At 40.9% G+C, this 21,913-nt stretch overlaps 1 protein-coding gene across 7 annotated transcripts in view; it reads right to left on the bottom strand.

Annotated features, from left to right (window-relative positions):
- CCDC85A (coiled-coil domain containing 85A) overlaps positions 1 to 21,913 on the bottom strand; it is a 202,300-nt gene that overhangs the window by 45,256 nt on the left and 135,131 nt on the right. For 5 of the 7 annotated variants that reach the window (XM_032653416.1, XM_032653410.1, XM_032653417.1 and 2 more), the window contains exon 3: positions 3,313 to 3,389. The exons of the other annotated variants lie outside the window; for them this stretch is intronic. In XM_032653416.1, the coding sequence (XP_032509307.1) occupies positions 3,313 to 3,389 (77 nt within the window). The remainder of the gene's footprint in view (positions 1 to 3,312; positions 3,390 to 21,913) is intronic. 7 annotated transcript variants of the gene reach the window in all.

The following is a 21,913-nucleotide window of genomic DNA, read 5'->3' as shown; positions in this document are numbered from 1 at the left end:
ACAACACTGTATTAAACGCTTAAAACATCGGTTAAGAGGGTAGACCTCATGTTGTCTTCCTCGCAAAATAAAAACAAAAGTAAAAAGGCATTTTCTTTTCAAATAATACCTAGCAAATAATACTGCATTTTCTGAAATTAAGGAGACTGTTCTGACTTTAAGACACCTTGAAATATTGCGTTTCCTAACTGGACGTACAGCGTAGCTCAGTGATCCTTGGAGGATGTTGCAAAGGCTGCGGCAGAGCCGAGAGCTCTGTGCTTACTAGGTGCTGATCGGCCATGGCATCCATACTGACATTTCATCCATGCCTTCTGTGAGCTCCTCTTCCCCACCAGATAGAACCAAACTCAATCTTCACTGCACTTTCCTATCTTTTTTCTAAAAAAAAAACCCTTCTTTCTGGGACCTGGTAACTTCGCATGGGTATAAGACTGGACCCAAGCTTTAATTACACTTAGGCCTATGAAATACAAGAGCTGGGAGGAACCTTGTCATTTACACATCAAGAAATGGAAGCCTTTGCACCTAACCAGAAGGATATCCACCTAACCAGAAGGATATCCACAAGCATTTATGACACTCATCGTGTTTATCTTTAAATATGTATTTCTAGAGCAAAGTTGTGACTTTCTGTTCATTATACACAGTTTTATATAAGGAATGAAAGTAAGCATTAAGGAAATTTCTTCATCCAGGAAAAGGTTTTATGTAATTAGTCTAAATACTAAACTAACAGCAAAGGACCTTGCTACAAATATCACAAAAGATATCTGATATACTTGGAATTCCAATTGCCAACTATATTCTTATTACTGTTTATCCAAAGAAGTGGACATATTTTTATAAACTTGGGAGTAAAAAATAATACCTTCTAATCAAGGCACAGTGAACAAGCTCTTATAATTGGAAATCAAGTGTTCAGATACTGATACTAATTTATGCAAGGATGTCAACTTGTCACATTGAACTGACCTTGCAAATCAGCTCACATCATGCAGTCATAAATCCCTTCTGCAGGGAAATCTCACAATTATTTGTTTCAGTACCAATAAACATCTAAGAATAAATTACATATGTCTTTGTGCTAGTCGGCCCAAGTCTCAGAGTTCCACGAGGATTCACCTGACATGATTCCCACTCCTCTAAGGTCCATTTACTGTTTTCCATCCTCGGATCTCACCTACTGTCCCTGTTCGTTTCAGTTGTGTTTATACAAGTAGTTGCAAATTGTGGTTCTATCATATCTATCTTAGCTATAAACGAAGGCAATGCTCTCAAATACAGAAATTTAACAGAAATAATGTTTATGAACTGAGATAGATATTCGTTGCATAAGTCCAACAGCATATTTCAAACAACAGATTTTCTTTGCATTAAAGTGCTTTGGACACGTAAAGAGCTGTTTAATTCTAAAACATTGTTTTTCCATTTTATCATCACTGAAATCAGCAAGAATTGGACATGGTATAATTGACAACATTTTTTTCTTTCTGAATAGTACACATGATAATGGTGCTTCTCACATCAATAACCTCTTAGGTTCAATAAAACATGGTCTTTCTTAGCCATTTCTTGTGGGGAAAAACAAAAACAACAACAGCAGTCTTCTTAGATAAAAAATAGCAATGCATTTAAAATTATATGAATTTGGAGAAAACAGTTTAATTTGTAAAGCGGTTTAATCTCTCCTACTCTTAACTACGCAGGCATTTAAATATGCACACACATATCAAGTATAGTTGAGGACTCTTCTGATTTCCCTTCAAGGTCTCTAACACTCACTTTCACAGATTTTTAAAAATCAATTCTTATAATTATTTTTGTGCCTCTTTTTCGGTAAGACAGCACACATGCACTCATTCAATACTCGGTATGAGTTTCAATTCTCACTCAGAGAAAAACCAAGAAACATTATCTCTTTTTTCCCTCCTTCTTGTCACTTACATTCCCAGTTGCCCGAGAGATGGTATAACCGTATATAAAATAATTACATCTTTTAGGTTTCTTGGAACAGAGACGTTAGATGTTGTCCGTTAAGGGTATTAGCACAGTCATACTCTGAATCCAATATAAAAGGGAAAATGGCAAAGACATTTAAAAAATGAAAAGTGTAGAAGAGCACAGGAAGATAGTCTACCAGTAGTATTTTATTTCATAACGCAAACAGTCCTTTCTGTCGTCATGAGCATTGACATATGTACAGTTTGAGAAGGGTGAGAAATAGACTAATTTCATTTAATCTCGTGATTTCTATCTGGATGGCTGGCCAGTGGAAGAAAGAGAGAGGCATTCCCACATGCAGTACCTGACAGCTCAAATCATCATCAGTGGGCAAAACTAGTTTAAAAGCGAAACAAGATTAAAAAGACCTAAAATATCTTTCCAAAGCCTTTGCATTAATGAAGTCTTTGTAATAATGTTTATATGTCTTCTCCTGAATTATAAACAGTCTTTGTCTTGACACTTAAACTGTTTACTAGCTGTTTGAGGTTTAATTTTCTCTTAGTCACTTATGAAATAGAAATAGTCACCAGAATGTAGAAAGAACACTCGCGACTAAATGCTGAGAATACTCCTTTTTATGACATATTAAAAGACATTACTGTTTACCCGGCTGTCAAGGAAACCAAGCTAGAATGAGTAGATTTGTTCAACTCTTCAACAAAACATTTCCCAAGAACCACGACCTCAACCAACATCATTCTCACCAAGGTATCAGCCCGTGGAAAAAGTTTTTACAGTAAAATGTATGGCAAGGCGTTAAATCCCAGAAAAAGTGCCATTTTACATTCATCGGGGAAAAAAAATTAAGCCCCAAAGTAAAAACTGTCAATTACTGTGATTGCTTTGTTGCACTGAAAGAGTTCAATTACATCACAAAGAATTTTAGAAAGTACTCATCTAATTAAAATATGAACTCCTCAAACTACCTGCAGCTTTCCCTAGCTCACACATGAGCACATTTTCCATTTAAATAAGAGTCCGTTCCCTGTATTCACCAACAACATTGCATGACGGATGTGAGCAGTACCATCAAAGCACTTTCTACTTCTCTTCATTTTCTCTCTCTTCTTCCTTTCAAAATGATTTTACATTCATGTTTGAGACATCTGTGCCCTTTAGTATCACACTTAAGAATCTGGACAATATGATGGGTAAGTGGTTGATTACGGAAAGTAATCACGCTCTACATTGGTGAATGGCTGGTGACAAAATGATTTCTGTCATGTAACTGAGACTTTAAATTCCACATAAAATGCTACAACTCAAATGACACTGACTAGCTATGAGCTTCTGGAAGTCACCCACCTGGGGCAGCATGCGATTTTCCTCCTCCAGCTGTCTTACTCTTGCCTCCAGCTGCCTAACATAGGACAAGGTTGATTCTAAAATTGAAAAGAAAGAACTCACATTATACACACAGGTCTTGTTTGGTACACTGTCAGGATGTTTCTGGCTCCATTTATTCAAATCAGGTAGTGACTACTTAATCTGATATTTAGAAAAAAAGATTTCTCCCCAGAAGGACAGTAACAGAAGCCATTAAAACCATAGGCAGTCTGAACAACTGCACCGTGTTAAGGAGAATCAGAGAAATTTACAGGTGGTTAAGACTGCAGGTGTCTGTACACCATGCAGCCTTCAGAACATTAGACACGTTGAAGACAGTTATTCCCTCTTTTCTACTTATTTCGCGTATGTATTTTAAGCTTTCCCACACACAAGACTTCTTGTAACATTCATTATAACAGAGCGATTACAAGGTCTTTTAAAAAAATAGAAAATAAGAAGATATTTAAAATATCCAGCTCCCTTCATTTTCTCAAGTCTTAAGAGCAACATTGTGTTCTTCTCACAAATCTATAGATAGTATGACTATACCTAGAGAACAGCTACAAAGGGGCTAAATAATGTTAGTCTGAATTTTGACTTTGGCTGAGCATGACAGAGACTCAAGCTTTTCCCTATTTAGGTAAACCAGGGCAGACCTGAAATGTGTTGTTTTCATTTCTTCAACAAGCTCAGGTGTGTGCTGACAGCTCAGAGTCAGCATCATGCTTAGTATCTGTTCCATCGCAAAACTCTCGATCTTAGAGCTTTACGTTATGAAAAAGCTCACACGTGGAGCAAAGTGGAGTTTTCACTTTGAGGAACCATCCGACAGTGACTCTTCTTCATTAAATCCAAAATAATCGACTGCACAGCATCATACCGCAACATAGTTGCAACGCATTCATTACCCAAGAGCAAACGTATTGCAGGTATGGTGAAAGGTACATGACCAAAGAATCCCTCCAGAGCACATTTCCACAGTTAATTTTAAAGCAGCAGATCATGTGCTCCAAAACACAGAACAGCAAGAGGCAAGCCAAGAAGGTAGTGCATTTCAGAAGGAAACATTTGGAGCCCCTAATAATCTGCAGTTAGGATGGATATGTATGCAAGTTAATACCTGGATCTGAAATTCATCACGGAAACTCTTAATTTTTATATGGAAATTGGTTATATGAACCCAATTCCATTTTGTGACCTCCAAAGCAACAAGGTAACATTTTATTTTCTTAAAATACACAAGAAACTTCAGTCCTTAATTCACAAATGTAAAAATTAAACTCATCCCTAACCGGTTTACAGCATGCCTGTTTTCACAAATGTTTGCAGGAAGTCCCCATCACCAACATTAATATAACCATCCACTAGATCCCACACAAATGGTGACAACTCGCCTTGAGCATTTCTCAACAAGACAGAAACACAAGGTAAAGGAAGCTGAAGACGTTTGCCAGAAATATGCTCTCATTTTTTTAGCTCAGTGAAATGTTAAGTGTTTGCTCTATGGACTCTTCAAAAGGGGGAAAAAAAAAGTATCGCATAAATGAATAACCAGCTTATTGATTTCATGAATCCGCTTTACTCTAGCAAATGAATAAGTGATTTGCTGATCATCAAAATGGGAATGTAGATTGCCTGATTTACACAGTTTTGCAAGTTCCCCTCTCTACTCTAAAAAAACAACCACTTGATAAGGGTCATTCGAGTGAAAAGTTGCTCAGAAATAGTCTATTTAAACCATAAGCAAATAAAATTCTTTTTTCCTTTGTTCACAATTTACACCGTATCTTTATTGTCCGTATACTGCATCATCCTTAAGGCTGTGATACTGAAAGCAGCCGAAATGACTCTATACAGAGTGATTCAGGTGACATTTGAAAAATGCCACTGAATGGATTTTAATTCAGTAACTATTTCAGTCACTTTAATCTATTTCTCTTCTTTAAATCTTTGCAGTTTACATATTTGATGCAGTTTACATATTTGATGCTTTCATTAAGTTTCTACTTACATTAGGAAAGTCACATCATGTCAGTTCCCAAAAAGGGTAAATTCTTGAATTTGGAAAACGTTCCTTAACTCCAATTTTTAATGTCAAGCTACAACAGATGAAGTCCAAATCTGTTTCAAAGCATTCACTGCAGATATCGGCAGGGACAGGAAATGATAGGGAAGATTTTTAGACAGGTAACGTAAAAAAACAAATTAGCTCTAAGGTAAAGGCAAAGCTAAGGAAAGTTTTGAGTTCATTTGCTCCACAAATATAGATTGCATCACTGACGCGTGTTGGGCACTACGAGGGTTGGAATGAAGCAAAGGCCAGTTATTGCAAGTCTTAAGTTTCTCAGAATGCAAATTTCATTTTAGGATTACACACCCACGTGCTGTGTTCCAGAAGCCCTGTTGTTCCAAGCTCACTCTCTTTTGCAATTATTATTTAACAATGAAGAGATACGATGAATGAAAACACTCGTGTGTGTATGTGGGTGGGTGGGGTTTGGGGGACAGGAAGTATAGTTAATCTGCATGAATAAAAGAGAATTCACGCTGTTAGTTGTTTAATTCATCAAAAAACTTTTTATATACTCCTTTTATATGGGAGTGGAGCAGGCAGACTTTTTTCTGGAATATACTGGAAGATCATCACTGGGTCCCCAAGTCTCTATATGAAGAGCCATTGAGGAAAGCATCCAATCTTTCAATTGTGACATGAGAGAAAAACAAACATTTGTTTTGTTAAACCCTCGTGATTTCAAGATTTATTTGTTATTGCATCATAGGCTAGCCAAGCCCAACTACTAGTATATAACCAATAATGGGACAGAAAATATGTAAACGTTTTAATAAAACATAATAAAGTATAAGAAATTCCACTTTAAAAAGTACACCGCAATCCACATCCCAGTCCTACTTGATCATTAGAAAAAAAAAGATAAAATCTTCTGTGTAAGAAAGAAAAGGAGCCCCTTGTGTGCTGGAATATATTTGACCATGTCTCCTACAATCCCTTCCCCAAGCTGCTGCTTCCTTTTCCTTCCTTACACAAGGACCTTGCAGAGTGGTGTCAACTATAAGATACACACTTCCATTACACCCAGGAAGTGTGGAGAACCACTGTGCTCCCAAGAGAAGTACATGACAAAAATTGGTGCTTTTATTATAAAGTGATACATACATGCACGTGCACGCACACACACAACTGCATTAGAATGTACTATCATTTGAACTGATCATTACATTTATACCAGTGGCTGACAGCTGTTAAAACATTTCAGAATGTCATTTTGGCTTTCAGAACTCTGAGAATCAGGTTCCAAAAGAAAATCAAGGCTCCTGCAGAAAAGAGCCAAATACGAGGCTATACTCTACATCAGGGGTACCTAGGAACCAGGAACCAGGCCTCACAGCAGGAGGTGAGCAGTGGGTGAGCGAGCGAGCGAGCGTCATCTGTACTTAGCCCTTACAGCCACCTCCCATCGCTCGCATTACCACCTGAGCTCCGCCTCCTGTCAGATCAGCGGCGGCGGCATTAGATTCTCATAGGAGCGCGAACCCTACTGTGAACTGCGCATGCGAGGGATCTAGGTTGTGCTCTCCCTATGAGAATCTAATGCCTGATGGTCTGAGGTGGAGCTGAGGCGGTGATGCTAGCGCTGGGGAGGGGCTGCAAATACAGATTATCATTAGCAGAGAGGTTTGACTGCACAGAGACCATAATAAATCGCTTGCAGACTCATATCAAAACCCTATCAGTGGGACTTCCCTGGTGGCGCAGTGGTTAAGAATCCACCTGCCAATGCAGGGGACATGGGTTCGAGCCCTGGTCCGGGAAGATCCCATGTGCTGCGGAGCAACTAAGCCCATGCACCACAACTACTGAGCCTGCGCTCTAGAGCCCATGAGCCACAACTACTGAGCCTGTGTGCCACAACTACTGAAGCCTGCGTGCCTAGAGCCTGTGCTCCGCAACAAGAGAAGCCACTGCAACGAGAAGCCCGCGTACCACAAGGAAGAATAGTCCCCGCTCGCCACAACTAGAGAAAGCCCGCATGCAGCAACAAAGACCCAATGCGGCCAAAAAATAAATCAATCAATAAATTTATGAAAAAACAAAACAAAACAAAACACCCTATCAGTGAGTGGCAAGTGAAAACAAGCTCAGGGCTCCCACTGATTCTGCATTATGGCGAGTTGTATCATTATTTCATTATATATTACAATGTAATAATAATAGAAATAAAGTGCACAATAAGTGTAATGTGCTTGAATCATCCCGAAACCACCCCCCCACCCAGCTCCCGTCCGTGGAAAAATTGTCTCCCATGCAACGGGTCCCTGGTGCCAAAAAGGTTGGGGACCACCGCTCTATGTAGATATACAATATATTAAAGAAGGATCCTATCTTCAAGAAGTATATAACCAGTTGAGGGGCGCTAAGGAGGGAAAAAAATAAAGCAATAGGTAATATGATATTCAGAGCTAAATCATGTGAAACCGGAGTACAAAAAGATCAATATTGGCTGCAGTTCTTCTGAAGGAGAAACTTGACTAATGGATCAACAGAAGCTTGAGAGACAGAGATAGTCTCCCTCGGCCAGACAGAGTCCAACAGTCACATGATTTCAAATCTGGAGGCAAATCTCTTTAATAAACCCCAACCTCTAAAGACACTGCTTGAATTAGTTCCAAATTAATCCCACCATCCACAGGCTTTTACACATTCTGAAGGAAATGACTTCAGAACTATATATTTAAAAAATTATTACTGTTCTAAAAGTGTTTCTCTTTCTTCCTCAGGCAAACAAAGTTCAGCCTCCTACTTAGAATTCATATGAGCTCCAGAAGTATAAGTGATTACATTTCTCACTATAATTTGATGCTTTACTTATTAAAAAAAAAATCTTGTTGGCATCAGCAGTTTCGGATTTGCCTGGATATTTAACTCAGGCTGCTTTATTGGCAGAGGAATAATTTTTAAATTTTTAATGGGAGCTTTAATTGTCCTAAGTAGGTAAAAAAATGATGTCAGGTCTTGCTCTGGTCCATCACCTATGAAGCTAATTCTACTCCTGTCAGACCCTTCTCTCTGTGGCAATCTGAAAGAAATAGGAGATAGTTATTTTCTACCCGGTCCTCCCATGTAGAGACCTGTTCACTGTTATTCACTGGCCCCAACTTAGCTCTGGGTCTCTGCCCACACCTTCCCCTGCCAAATCATCATTCCCAGCCCAGTCCATACTCCTTATTTCTCTATGCATGTTACGAAAAACAGCCTTCTAATAATTAGAATATCCAAAGATTAGAATGATAACGTGATTCGTGTTCTTGGAAATGCTTGGAGAACGCTCGATGAGATGCTGCAAAGACTTCTACCTGTGTGTGCTGCTGGGCTAGTCCCTTTACCTCTGAAGATCAATAATTCTACAGTTTTCAATTCTGCTCCCTCCATAAATCCCTTTCATTTTCCTTCTTATCATTTGCCAAGAAATCATATATTAGAGTGCCTTGTGGTGTTCCTTTATCTAGTTGTCTGTATGTTATTTATTTTCATGTTTTCATTTTTTGCCCAAATATGCTACTTGCAAATATTCCCTTAAACCCTACCCAGTGACTGTTGTTGTTTCCTGTAGGGATTTAATACATATTTATTGACTTCCTGTAATATCAAGACTTGGTCTTCACCCAATACCGATTATCTGCTGTGTGGCAGACACTGTTCTAGATAACGGAGATACAGCACCAAGCAAAAGTGATACGCTCTGTGCATTCACAGACTGCACGTTCCAGAGAGGAAGACCGACAGTGGAGAGCAAATACTCTCCCCTTTGTGGAGGCAACATGCGCAGTAAAGGCAACGAAACAGAGAACTAGCAGAGTTGAGCGGAAGTACAGCTACAGTAGGGAGTGTGGCCTAGAAGAGCTCTCTGGGGACTACAGCCTGCGAATGAGCCAACTATGCAAAGAGCTTGGAGAAGAGAGTTCTAGGCATCAGGAAAGGGGGGTGCACAGGCCCTGGCTGGGAAGACTCCTCTGCTGGAATCCAGCTGTGAAAGGGGAAGGGACAGCAGCTTGAAACCGGGATCCGTCTTGTCCCCTTCCTCCACTACTTAAATTTTTAAAAACCTTGTGCTCCCTTTGGCTGTTTACACTTAAACCTAGACTTGAACCCTTTGACTATTAGGTTTTCTTTGTGACAAAAACCTTAGCATTACGTTTGGTTCCACCCTCTCACACGCCCCACTTCCCATCCATTGGGAAATTCTGTTGACCCTGCTGCCAAGATATCCTAAAAATCCAACCTCCCACTAGTCTCCTAACAGGTGTCCTCACTTCTATCTTTGCCTCCTCTCCCAGGTCTACTATCATTCAAAGTCTATTTCACACCCATGGCAGCCAGGGTTTTCCTTCTAAAATGCTAAGTCTGATCACGTCGTTCTCCAGAACCATGCAGGAGCTCACCATTTTGCTCCATATAAAAGTCAAGGTCCTTAAAAAGGCCAGCAGGGCCCCATGTGATCTGGGGACCTGGTGCCTTTCTGACTTCATGACGTCACACCTCTGCTCCAGCCACAAGGCCTCCTTTCTGCTCCGGGACACCCCAGGCATACACTAGCTTTAGTCGTCCACACTCTCTGGACTGCTCTTCCCCAGGGAGCTGCTTGGCCAATTTCCTCACTCTTACAAGTCTTTGTTCAGATCTCAGCTCCTCAGTGAGACTTACCAAGTCCTCTTCGTTTAATCCTGTAAACTACTCCCACCTCCGCCCCACATTCTCCTGATCTTCTTTGGCCTGTTGTACTTCTTTATTTTTCTTCAAAATACTTGATCACTTTCTGTCATATAAATTAGCTTGTTCATATGTTATGTTTATTGTATAAGCCCTGCCTCTCTCCATCAGAATGTCAACTCCACAAGGCAGGGATCTTGATCTGTTGTGTTGAGTGATGTACTCCAAGCGCCTAGAATAGTGTCTGCACATTAAAAAGTTATTGAATGAGTCAATCAACCCATTACACAGATAGTGCCCTGAAAAGAAATTATTTCACAGTACAGGTCTACAATTGTCAATCACTCCAGGTAAGACTGTGTTTGTATCTGAATGGAGCCTAATATCAATTCTGTTGTGCCACTGAACATGAAGAACATTCTAGAGAACATTAAACTTTGGATGGAAACGTTGGGGAGGTTCTCAAATTATGTCAGATCTAATCACTGGTGGCTAATTTCAATAAAAAAATCTGGGGACTTCCCTGGTGGTCCAGTGGTTAAGAATCCACCTTCCAATGCAGGGGACGTGGGTTCGATCCCTGGTCGGGGAACTAAGATCCCACATGCCGCACGGCAACTAAGCCTGCACACCGCAATGAAAGATCCCACATGCTGCAATGAAGATCCTGTGTGCCACAACTAAGACCCGACGTAACCAAATAAAAAGAAAAAATAAACGAATAAATAAAATCTGAAATGTGTTTTCACCAGGCTCAAAAAAAATGTCTTATGGGGGGGATGGCACATGGTGGGGGGGGAAGGCGAGGAGGAAAGAGAAGGAAGAGTACAAGGAGGGATAAAGAGAAAGAGACAGACATAAAAACAGTTATGGGAAATGTGCAAAACATGAACCATTTCTGCCAGTAACATCTTGGAATACAATATAAATGCCTTCATCTGGACATCTGCTTAAGTTGATAAGGTTCCCCCTTTTGGTTAGAAATACCACTGGAAGGAATTTAAACTTCACCTGGACATTCTCCTTCCAGACACTCCCTGCGAGGGAGTGGTGTACCGAGGGGGAGGGCACAGGAGCAAGCATAGCTGTGGGGCACAGGGCAGGTGCCAGCTGGGCCCTGAGTGAGGGTCTCTGAGCTGTGAGAGAGCAGCCTGAGGAGGCCGGAGAGCAGTGGTCCATTCAAGACAGGTATGTTTCTTCGTGAAGAGAAAAACCTGTCATTTCAAAGGAAAAGGAAACAGAGCAATGTGCTGTCCTGTTTATTAGAATGAAAGGTGGAAATACTGTGTCCTTTGCCAAGAATGCTTTGTCAGAAAAAAATCACGAGTGTTATCCCTCTAGTGCCATGCAAGTGGTATGTTTTTGGAAACGGTCCAGATTGTTTTCACTTATTATTTTCTATAAAAGAGTAAATATAATAGTTAAATGGATATTGAAATCCAATGATTTGCACATAAACCAATTTAGAAAACAGAAAAGAAAATCAGGGTCTATGTCCTAACTTTGTTCCAGAAAATAATCACCAAAAATTTTTCAAGTTTCTCCTCTTTCCAAATGAGAGTGTTTTTAAAATGGGAGAGAACGGCATTTTGTTGCCTATTTGCTATCATCCACCTGTACCTCTTCCTGGGAATTGGCACCTGGTTGTTTCAGCTTCCATTTCTCTCTAGAAGCTAGAGGCTCCACGTGGCAAGGCCTTGCCTTATAGTTACTTTCCGAGCTGTCCTATGGTTCGCATTAGTGCTATGTGCTAGAAGGTGTCCTGTGAATTTCTGATGAACAAATGTCCTCATCATTCGGTTCCCAACTGCTCTGGCAGCTAACCCAAGTTTGTTGCTCCCCGAACAGCTTCAAGCAGTTGACTCAAAATGCAGTCAGATTTCCACCAAAAAATCACACAATAGCAAGCCATCGAAACTGAAGTCTGGCTTACAGGAAGTTTGTGTGCCCTAAAATTGCTTTCACTTTGACTTTTCCCTTTGAAAGCATCAACTCCATGAAGGAGACACGAGGTAAGTAGCACTGAACTGGCCTAAAGGACTGGAGACTCTGTGGAAAATATTTGAAACTCTGAAGAGCTGTTTAGCATGAGTACCATTTTAACAGCTATTCAGGGTTAAAATGTGTCTTACTTTCCATTGTTATGTTGCTGCTGCCGCTGTTGTCATTTCCCAGAGAAAATGCTGCCTCTTCCCAATGCCAGAGGATAAAAATTGATGAAATGTAACAATTTCCTTCAGTGTATGCGGCCCCCTTGTAAGTGCATCTTGTCAGCATTGTCAATGAACGAACAAGGAAGCAAATCTATAAGAAAACAAATTTTCAAAAGACTTACTTTCAAAAGTAAGTCTATAAAAATTTTATTTTCTCTTAGGATAATTACTTTGACATTTTATGTACATTTAGATATTTTAGATATGCACAGTTGTTTTTTTACTGTCATACATTGCAGCAAAATAAAAATATTTTTTACCATATTGTACAGCAAAGCATCATTAATCTGGATTCTATCAATTGGGAATTCATAAAAATGTTGTTCAATTCAGCCTATATATACTCTCTGCAGTGGCTACGAAACAGTAGCTGGTCAAACAAACTCATAGTGTAACAATTAAGGAATAGTTGCCTTACACCAGAAAAGCAAAGTTTTCACAATGTTTTAGCATTATCTATCCATACACAAAGTGATATGAACACATAATGGATGAATGCAATTAGATAATGGATAAGTATAGTTAGTTTAGATAAACAAAATTGGAAAGACCACATACTGTGGAACTTTTTTTGTTGTTAGCTATTTTAGCATGTATTGACAAGCCCTTTGTAATCAGTCAGTTCACATACATTCATTGAGCACTTACTATGTGTCAGACACTCTTTCATGTGCTATAGACAGTCCACTGAAAACAAACAAAAAGGGCTCCTCTGCTCATGGAACACTCTAATACGGAAGACAGACAAGACAGACAGACACGCAGACACACACATAAATAAGCACACTGCTCCCCCGTACACCCTCCACCACTTTAGCTTAGATCGAGATCATCTGAGAAGATCTGAGGCATTCAACTTGACACTTGAATGCAAAGATTCTGGGAACGAACTCTCCAAAGAGCAAGAATAGAATTTGCAAAGTCCCCAAGATGGGAATGAGCCACAGGCACTCAAAGAAAAGAAAGAAGACAGAAGTGGCCAGAAAGAAGTGAGGAAAGTGAGGGGAGATGAAGTTGGAGCAGCAGAGACAAGACCCACGGTGTCAGCGAACCCGTGTAAGGAGCTGGGATTTTGTATTGTTTGGAATGGGAAGCGATTGGGGAAAAGGGGGATTGGTACATTCCACTGGCACCATCTGATGTATACTTTAAAAGGATCGTCTTGGCTGCTCTGTGAAAGACAGAGAAAAAATAGGATGAGAGTGAAGTTTGGGGGATGATTGAGGGACCTCTGAGAGGTGACTGTGGGTTGTGAAGGAGCCATAGCCGTGGTGCACAGAGAAGTGGTCACATTCAACAAGCCTCCTGGAGAAAGAGACTAAGGACAAAGCATAACTATGGAGCAAATGTGAGGTCTTACGAAGAAAAGGAATCGAAGGTAATGGCTACCTTTCCGGCAAGGGCAACCAGGGGATGGGGCGATGGCTTGGAGATGGATTAGAAGTGGGGTTTGAAATCAAGAATTCTGTTTTGGGGCTTCCCTGGTGGCGGTGGTTGGGAGTCCGCCTGCCGATGCAGGGGACATGGGTTCGTGCCCTGGTCTGGGAAGATCCCACATGCCGCGGAGCGGCTAGGCCCGTGAGCCATGGCCGCTGAGCCTGCGCGTCTGGAGTCTGTGCTCCGCAACGGGAGAGGCCACGCCAGTGAGAGGCCCATGTACCACACACACACAAAAAAAGAATTCTGTTTTGTTCATGTTAGGCTTAATATTTCTACTGGACATCTAAGGCAAGACCCAGAGGAGGCAGTTAAATATATGACTGCAGCTCCGAGAAGGGATATGAGGTAGTTTAAATGTGCAAGTCCCCAGTAGAGAGCTGCTGTTAAAAGCCTGCGGTTTGGAGAAGGGTCTGAATAGAGAAGCCTGGTGGAGGGGAAGAGCCACGGGGCAGGTGCACAGCCACAACCCCCGCCTCCCCAGCCCCGAGCCTCAGAAAGCTAAGTAAGCACCCGGCTGCCTTTGTAGACACGACCACAGAGCTTGTGTATCTTCTGCTCAGGTACCTTTTAATTAGATCTCTCTCTCTCTCTCTCTCTCCTTTACTCTGTGTTTCATTCCCAAATCCAATCCTCCCACTTCGCTTTCCTCCTGCTGCCTCCCTTTCAGCATGCCTCTCTTTCTCCTCCTCTTGGGGCCCCTTGCCCTCCCACAGTAATTTTGGAAGGAGTAAAGTAAAGCACAGTGGCTAAGTGCTAGCTCTGTGGGTTTCAGTTTTCACACAAATACGCACATAGAAATGGATGATCTTTAAGACCCACAATTGCTGGGTTACGATTATCATGTGTTTTACCATAATGCATATTAGTGGCTTAACCGCTAAAGGCAGCTAAGATAAAGGTTTCTAACAGTATATGTAAGTTATGTTGCTGTTCTTTCATTTATCCATTAAACATTTATAGACTATCTACCACGCACACAGCCTCGGAGAAGCAGAGAATATTTAAGGTGATGTTGTTATGTTCTGAGAAGGGGAATAAAGCATACTCATGTGACAGCTGTATACCAGTTCTGATTAGGGCAGTTAAACATGTTTAAGTGAAGCTTATAAACATTTAAAAATTCTATTCTTTAAGAACACCTACCCTTACAGATTTCTTTCCTCAACTGTGTACTTAAAAACTCCTTCCACTAAAGAAAGTTACAAGGCTGAGAAAAAAAATGACTTATCTCACTACAACAGAATATTTCTTGATGACATTGTTGAGAACAAATTACTGAATGTCTGCAAAAAGAAGGAGCCAGAAAACTATAAAAGCACTACTTAATCTAAGTATTTTATTTGACAATGGTATTCTAAACTTAAGATATCGAGTTTTTTTCCACCACTGGAAAAATTGTGATGGGAAATAAACCTCAAAAGTCCTATTAAATACAGCCAACACAGGGCACCCTGGATGTGTTCACATTGGTTTTCATGCCGTTTGATTTTAGAGACACTTGACTGTAGTGCAGGAGGGAGGGCAAGTTCTGACCAGGAGAACTCCTGCTGACCTCAAAGCTCCTTTGGGCTCTTCTCCATTCCCAAGGATTCGATCATTTTGTCTTCACTAAACAGTTACGAGGCAACAACAGACCAATCAATGTGGTCAAGCAAGTATGTCAGATGACGCACATAATGGCTAATAACTTTAATTTGATTTAGCGTGTATCAAGCACTTCGCTAAAAAGGCATAGGCATTTTTTCACGTGCACTAATGCATTTGATCCTCACTGCCAAACTAAGAAGCAGGTATTATTATTCCCATCTTAGAGATGAAAGATGGAGGCTTAGAGGTGTTGAGTAACTCCTCAAAGCAACAAAGCTAGTAGAGTGCAATTCTGGACCTCAAAGCCCACTCCTCACTGCTGGAGAACACAGACTCTGCGAAGAGGCAGAGGCAAGGCCAAATTAAACAATGGCCAAGGAGGGTGACCAGCACCGATAGAGTCTGATTGATTTAAAGTCTCTTCCTCATCGTTACACTAGAACGCTACACCATCACTCGATGAACGCATCTGTTGAAAGAAAACTGTTTTCCCTAAGATACAAAACAAATACGTCACCCCTTCAATTCATACGGTTGTTCCTTCAAGTAAACAAGAGTCAGCCGAAGTGAAGGCAGCAAGTTTCACGGTCGACAACCAGCAAACCATCCCCAGCTAAGTACCTGGACCTGCAAAGTCATTAGTGGTCTTCATAAATATAGATGCCATTCACAATGCAATCGTTGGACAATTTCACAACCTTCTTACAATTCAGAAACCTACAGGCTTAGAAGAAACTACTGGACAAAGGCAAAGAGCAGATTCTTCTGGCTAATGTCTAACCTGAGTTGTTTTCAAAGCAGCGGCTTTCCTGGATTCTCTTCTGAACAGTTGGGGAACCCAATGAAAGGTTCACTCTGCTTAATTTAATGTCACGGCTACCAATGCTGTTTAACCTTCTTCCTGGTGATAATAAAAGAGAATCTGATGTATTGTATATCACTTAACAGAAGCACCCGGGAACATTAAGGTAGAATAAGACAACAGGCCCACGGCCCATGTAAATTCAAATCCATGGAAAATGATGGACGCCTCTTAACATCTACAAATGTATATATCTTTCAGCCCATTTTAATGAACTGACTTATAAAGAGATTAACCTTCTTAGTCTGAATAGCAACTCACTCGAAATTTATTTTCCTGTTGCTGTCTGTGCAGGGGTAACTGAGAGAGAATTCAGTCTATCAAGAGACAACAACTTCTCTTATCCTATCCCTGCTATCAAGCTAAGAATCTAGCTCCTAATATACATGGAGAAAAATGAATTACTCAGAAGAAGTGCACATAATTCTGAAGACAGTGCTCTATTCTGTGTAAATAAATTCCAATCGGCTTTATTTTTTTTAGCGGCCTAGAAAAAAATACTTGCTTTGTAATCACCACCATCACTAGGTATTTGATACATACGCAAGGAGGAAAAAATTTTTAGAAGTTTAGTCAAGTCTTCCACATCAGAGCAGACAAGCTTCTAGCCCAGGAAGGAAATACCAAATGGAACCTTCTCATACCCACAGAATCAGGATACCTTCTACCACCATCTGCTCACTCAGATCTAAACAGCAAGCAGATGGTACAGTAGTTTGAAAGTTAACTTCAACAGGGCATCTCCCTGGAGCTCTAACCAGAATCCTTGACAGTGGAAGGATTCGGCCTCAGCTTTTTACACTTTCAGAAGCTAAGGTCTGTCTTCCATTCAGTTCTCAGCACCTGGGCTCTACACTCACTGTCCAGTCACTTTGTGTGTGGGGTCCAGTGACCTCCCTAACCACTCTCCAGGACATTCCACAGGGTCCTTGTCTCTGGTACTTGAGTCTTCTGCATGCTTATTGTTTATCATGTTGTCTTTTCCACATATTTTATTCCACTTTTATCAGCACCTGAAAATATGCAATCTTTGTTTACTTCAAAAACAACCTTTGTCAAGAGTTCATGTGGTCTTTTAAAAACTTGTCTGGCTCTTAAAAGTTACCCTTAAATAAAAGGTTTTTAACTTGTTTAAAAAGCTCTTTATTTAGGTTACTGGTTTATATATTTTTATGCAATGTTTTTTACAGTAAAATGGAGCATGTTGGATCCAAAGTCTTAGGATATTCTTTCCTGGACAAAGGATTGTGGTCTACGGGTTAGAAGACTCTGCCTGACTCTGCCCAACCCGTAGGACTCTTGAGAAGCTGCACACTTTGAATGCTTTTAATCTGCTCTGACAGTCAAGACTCTCAACCCAGGACCTGCACCCACACTTAAGCCACAAATCCAATGTCAGGCTGGGGACTGGAGCACGGCACCTTGAAGGAAAGCAGAGGCCAGGAAGGAAGGCAAGCAGTAGACCTTTCAAGGACATTTCTTAGGAACAAAGCTCAGGCAAGGAGATGACTGGGATTGCCCTGTGCCTGATTTCCAGGACCAGGCCTCTTTCCTGTTCACTGGCTTCCGCTAAATTTAGCTGGAAATCTTCCAGTCAGTTCCGACCTTTATCTGAGCCCACTCTATCTGTGCAATATTCTCTTTATGCTACTGTTAGAACCGAAGACACTCATCTGGGATCCGGCTTAGACTAGTAGTTAAGAGCCTGGAGCCAGACTGCCTGAGTTTGAATGCTGACTCAACTACCTCCTCTGTGGCCTCGAGCGATTTATTAAACTCCTGTGTCTCCGTTTCCTCATTTGCAAAGTGGATGAATAAGAACCTTCCACTCAGCGGCAGGTACTGAGTGAGTTACTCTGTGTAGGCACTGGACAGTGGCTGGCACACAGTAAGCCCCAGCTATTACTAACACCTGCCTCCCTTCTAGTGCTAAGCGTCGTTGTGAGACCACCGCCGCCGGCCCATGTCTCTGGCCCTCTGCAGCGGAGCAGAGTGGCTGCTCTGGCCCCTGCCTCCAGCACTGCGATGGCAGACAGGGCTGCGCTCCACATTTGTGCTGTCTCCCCTGGTCCTATGCATACGCAGCTCACAGGCTCTTCAGCCTCGCTTTATGGGCTGCTCTGCTCTCAGCCATACACACTAACACTGGTAAGTCACAGCTTCCACTGAGTGAAGCCTGACTACTGCATCAAGCACTGAACGCCAGCAAAGAGGATCTGTGAAATGGGAGTAAAAACCAGCCGAATACAAATGGGTAAGACGATTCAAAGGAAAGGGAATGCCTGTGTTTCGGAACAGCACTGACTCAGTGTGTACACACTTTGACTACTCTTTGTAAAGTGACTAGTGACCCTCTGGCCGCTAATAAACACTGAATTTAGGCCAAAACAGCATATTTATTTATTCAGCAAATATTTGAATGTTTCAGACACTGAGCTATAATGGAGAACAAACGATAGATAAGAAGCAAGAAAATAAATAAAATCATTTCAAATGTGTTAAGGGTGATGAAGGAATGATTGGATGGTTAGGGAAGGCCTCTCTGAAGAATAGGTGTTTAATTAATAATGAATGAGGGCCAGCCATGGTTAGAGGATGAGCATTCTAGAAAAAGGGGACGTGCATGCAAAGGCCCTGTGGTAGAGATGAGAAAAATATTTTTTAAAAAATAGAGCACAGTTAGAAAGAAGAGTGTTAGGCATCAAGTCTGTATCTACCTCACACCAGCTTGGTGATTAGGTTCATGTGATCCCTTCCAGCTCTAAAATTCCATAAATGTCTCTAGGAAGTGATGTACTGATTGGTACAGATAAGGCAGATTATGCTGGCTCTAGCACTCTGGACTGACTATAAAAAATGCCAGAGGAAGTCAGCTCAGTAGATGACATGCATAAGCAATCATCTGCTTTCATCACAAGAATAAATAAGATGAACTGGATTTCAGAAGCTTTGTTGTGTTCTGGTTAGTCAAAGAAAGAGTAAAGTGGTCATAGACAATTCCCCCACCTCCACAATGTAAAAGACCCCAGGACTTGAGGATGGAGGTGATGTGGAGAGAGAAAGTGGGACCTGGAGATGACACCACAGACAAGCAGATCCATGAATGACCTGGCGTTTAAAAAATCATTTAAGAAAGTTTAAACTCCAAAGGCTATCCAAGAGTATCAGTCAAACTGCTCTGCAGGGGCTTTGAAACAAACACCCTTTTCAAGTCCCTTCTGAAAAATTCATTTCCAATTATGAAGACAACTCCAATATTTCAAGTAAAATTTCCTCTTAATGAGGGAAGAGAAAGAGTCTGGGGACAGATGAACTCAGTTGCCTGGCTAAGTATTTAATTTCTCACTTAGGTTGGCAAGTCAAGACAGACAGCCTTAGTTCGTACATTAATATTTATGAAAAATGGCACAACGTTCCATTTGGAAAGAAGATCTGGGGGAAATGCTATATCCAGCAATGGCAGCCCAGACTCTCTGGACTGCTACATGCTGGAGTAGGTGTGCCCCTCAACACAGAAGGTAAACTCCCAATTAATGTGGAATTTATGTTGTGAAAATATCTTTACAGATAAATTGCTCAAATGGAGGCCTCGGAAACCATAGCAACTATACATTTTAATTAAAGTTTGCAGCTTGAAAGGAAAACCTTAAATAATTGGTGCCTCCCAGTCTTTGCTGAATTGGCTTAGCTACGGGATACACAGGCTTTTAATAACAGGAAAAGAAAAATCTTCCACTTTACCATCTTCCAATTACTACGTGCATCTCTTAGAATGTGAGATAGCCTGAGTTAATTCTCCAATGTATGAAGCTAAAATATGCCCTCTGAATAGAAAGTCCGTTGGAACACAAAATAGAAAAAAAAATTATAACTCTGGCTTAGGAATCTTCTTCCAGCCACGGGTAAGACACACACAAAAGACATTTTAAAAACCTTTTGACAACTACCATTAATACTTTCAATTTATTGAATGCCACTGACGTATGTTTATCATAGAAAAGTGACATTTTGCTATTTTGTGAATAACTGCCTGAAACAGAAGTGGAAATCTTTAACCACACACTCATTCAACAAATATTTATGGACAGTCAACCACGTGTCTGTACTGAAGACAAATATCCTAATAGAATATATTAATAGAACATTCCTGTACTACGTGCTTTCTGGACACTTTGTTTTATTCTCACAATAGTATCGTAACTATTCAACAGAGAGGGTGATAGGGATCTAGCAAAGGTTAGTGACTTTTTCCAAGTCAGGTACTAAGATTGGGTCTACAATTGCAAACCAGTTCAAGGCTTCAAGAGAACTGGTCGGTTAGCTTCATCAACAGCCTATCAATTTCTGTCAATAGTAACAATGCCAAAAATAAAACTCAGGTAGATCACTGGAGTGATCTATCTGGGCACTCAGCAGGAGAAAAAGGTCCTTTGTGTGGGTCCTCGAGCCCAGTCAAAAGCAGAAATAAAATTCTGTGGCTCTAAATATACAAAAAAAAAAAAAAAAGTCCTAGATGGGATCAGGTTGGTTTTGTCCCTAATATCCAAGAACAGGTTATAGGAGAACAATATAAATGCCCATATGATCATATAAGCGTCCTGGCAAAGGTTAACAGTTAAATGCCATCCAACCCATATTTGGCACTGGGGCAGTTCTTGGAATGATTCCAAAAGGAAACAGGCAACATTTTATTTGAAATTTATCGTCTCCTTGGCTATCAACTGATCCAAATATCTATCTAAGTTCTTTTAACAAATGTCTCAGGAATGTATTGCTATTATTTATTATTAGCATTGTGCTCCCCTGTCACCACTCTATCTGGTTCCAGGTCTGCCAACACCAAGTCCAGCACTGAGCCGACTCCTTCTAGGTGGTCTGTGCACCGCCACCAAGCTGGGAAAGTTCCAACTTTCAACTAAACAGGGAAGCTGGGATTTGTTATTTTTTTCTGTCTGAGGTGGCTCCGTTTACACATTCATTGTCTCCGGTCCTACACATCCACTTGCCACCTCAGAGAGGAAGTTCCCATGATCACCCCCTGCTACAAAACACACAGCCTAGCACTCAACAGGGTTTCAAAAGTCTTTTCTTTGAGGAGGTCTGATTTACTTATGCTTTTGCCCATTTAAACATTGGCCCTTTTCTTTGTAAAATCTATAAATCCCACCTATCTTACAGTAGCGGGCCCTCAAGTCCTTCCATCTCGGCAGTCCTTCCAACTCCCTTGACTAAGTTAGTCTGTCATGGTCACTCCTGTCTCTGAATTCATACCATACACTGCCTTAACTCAATGAAATGCTATGTAGAGTAACACTGGATTCCATTCTCATGTATCCGTATGGCGGTTTTACTTCCCCAGTTGTGTCAGTTCCTTGAGGGCAGGAGCTTGGTTGATATCCCACTATGTCAGGCACAATGATAGACACGTGGTATAAGCTGCATAAATACTTGCTATGGGGGTAAATATTTTCAGTCTCAAAGTCATTTCCATAGCTTGATTCAATCACTAAAAAAATAGTCACTTTTACTTCCACCGAGTTGTTTTATGAAATTTCCCCATTCTCAAAAGGCCACTGGGAAAAAAGTTATTTATGCAAAGTGCAGCCTGAGAAAACAATTAGTATTTTTTTCCTATTCTTGATTAGAAAATATTTAAACAGATTGCATTGAAGAAACTACCTCAGCCAACCCCATGGGAGGTGGGGTGAGTGGGCAGAATTCCAAAAGTTTATTTGTAAATCACTTGTT

Source organism: Phocoena sinus, chromosome 13 (assembly GCF_008692025.1).
Source record: "Phocoena sinus isolate mPhoSin1 chromosome 13, mPhoSin1.pri, whole genome shotgun sequence".
NCBI classification, from domain to species: domain Eukaryota; kingdom Metazoa; phylum Chordata; class Mammalia; order Artiodactyla; family Phocoenidae; genus Phocoena; species Phocoena sinus.
Note: the sequence above shows the minus strand (reverse complement) of the source record. Positions and strands in the feature narration are given on the sequence as shown.